This window comes from Myotis brandtii, unplaced genomic scaffold (assembly GCF_000412655.1).
Source record: "Myotis brandtii unplaced genomic scaffold, ASM41265v1 scaffold303, whole genome shotgun sequence".
Classification (NCBI taxonomy): domain Eukaryota; kingdom Metazoa; phylum Chordata; class Mammalia; order Chiroptera; family Vespertilionidae; genus Myotis; species Myotis brandtii.
The window spans coordinates 2,617,211-2,617,762 of NW_005361573.1; the positions used below are offsets into that span (position 1 = coordinate 2,617,211).

The 552-nt window shown below is 68.1% G+C and overlaps 1 protein-coding gene across 1 annotated transcript in view; it reads right to left on the reverse strand.

Moving 5' to 3' along the window:
- Nucleotides 1-552, reverse strand: part of MN1 (meningioma (disrupted in balanced translocation) 1) — a 57,204-nt gene that overhangs the window by 49,530 nt on the left and 7,122 nt on the right. Inside the window, exon 2 of the mRNA XM_005869807.1 lies at nt 88-189. Within this exon, the coding sequence (XP_005869869.1) occupies nt 88-189 (102 nt within the window). The remainder of the gene's footprint in view (nt 1-87; nt 190-552) is intronic.

The window sequence follows — 552 nt, forward strand, 5'->3', positions numbered from 1 at the left end:
GCACCGCCACCGCTCCTGGCCTGTGGAGGCTGGGGCTTCTCCGCTTCTCTCCCAAAGCTCTGGTTCTGCCCCACACGGGTCTCTCACATCTTGCAGCGCCGCAGGGCCTCCAGGAGCCGTGTCGGAGGGCCCATGCCCCAGGCGGTTGGCCCAGCCAGCCGCGGGTGGGTTTGCGGGGAGGGAACAGAGCTGCAGGCGAGTGGAGACAAAAAGTTAAGTGGGGGGAAGGAGGCGGGAAGGAGGCAGGGAAAGCGGAGCGATCACCTTCTTAAGTCCGAACGGGTCGGGTGGGGAGCCCCAGGAAGCCGCCAGAAGCCTCTCCGAGTGAGTCCGAAGCGGAGCTGCTCAGGGGCCGGGCAGGGAGACCCTTTAAAGCCGTGGCTGGCGCCCGGGCACGGACAGAGCGGTCCCTCCCCCCTCCCCGGAGTCCCAGCGCGCGGTAGCTCGAGCCTCCGCCAAGCACGATCCACTCGCACAGTCCCCGTCGGCCCCGAGCAAGCGGCTACTGTTTCTTCAGCTGGTCGGAGGGCTGGAGGCTCCGCTCGGCATCAC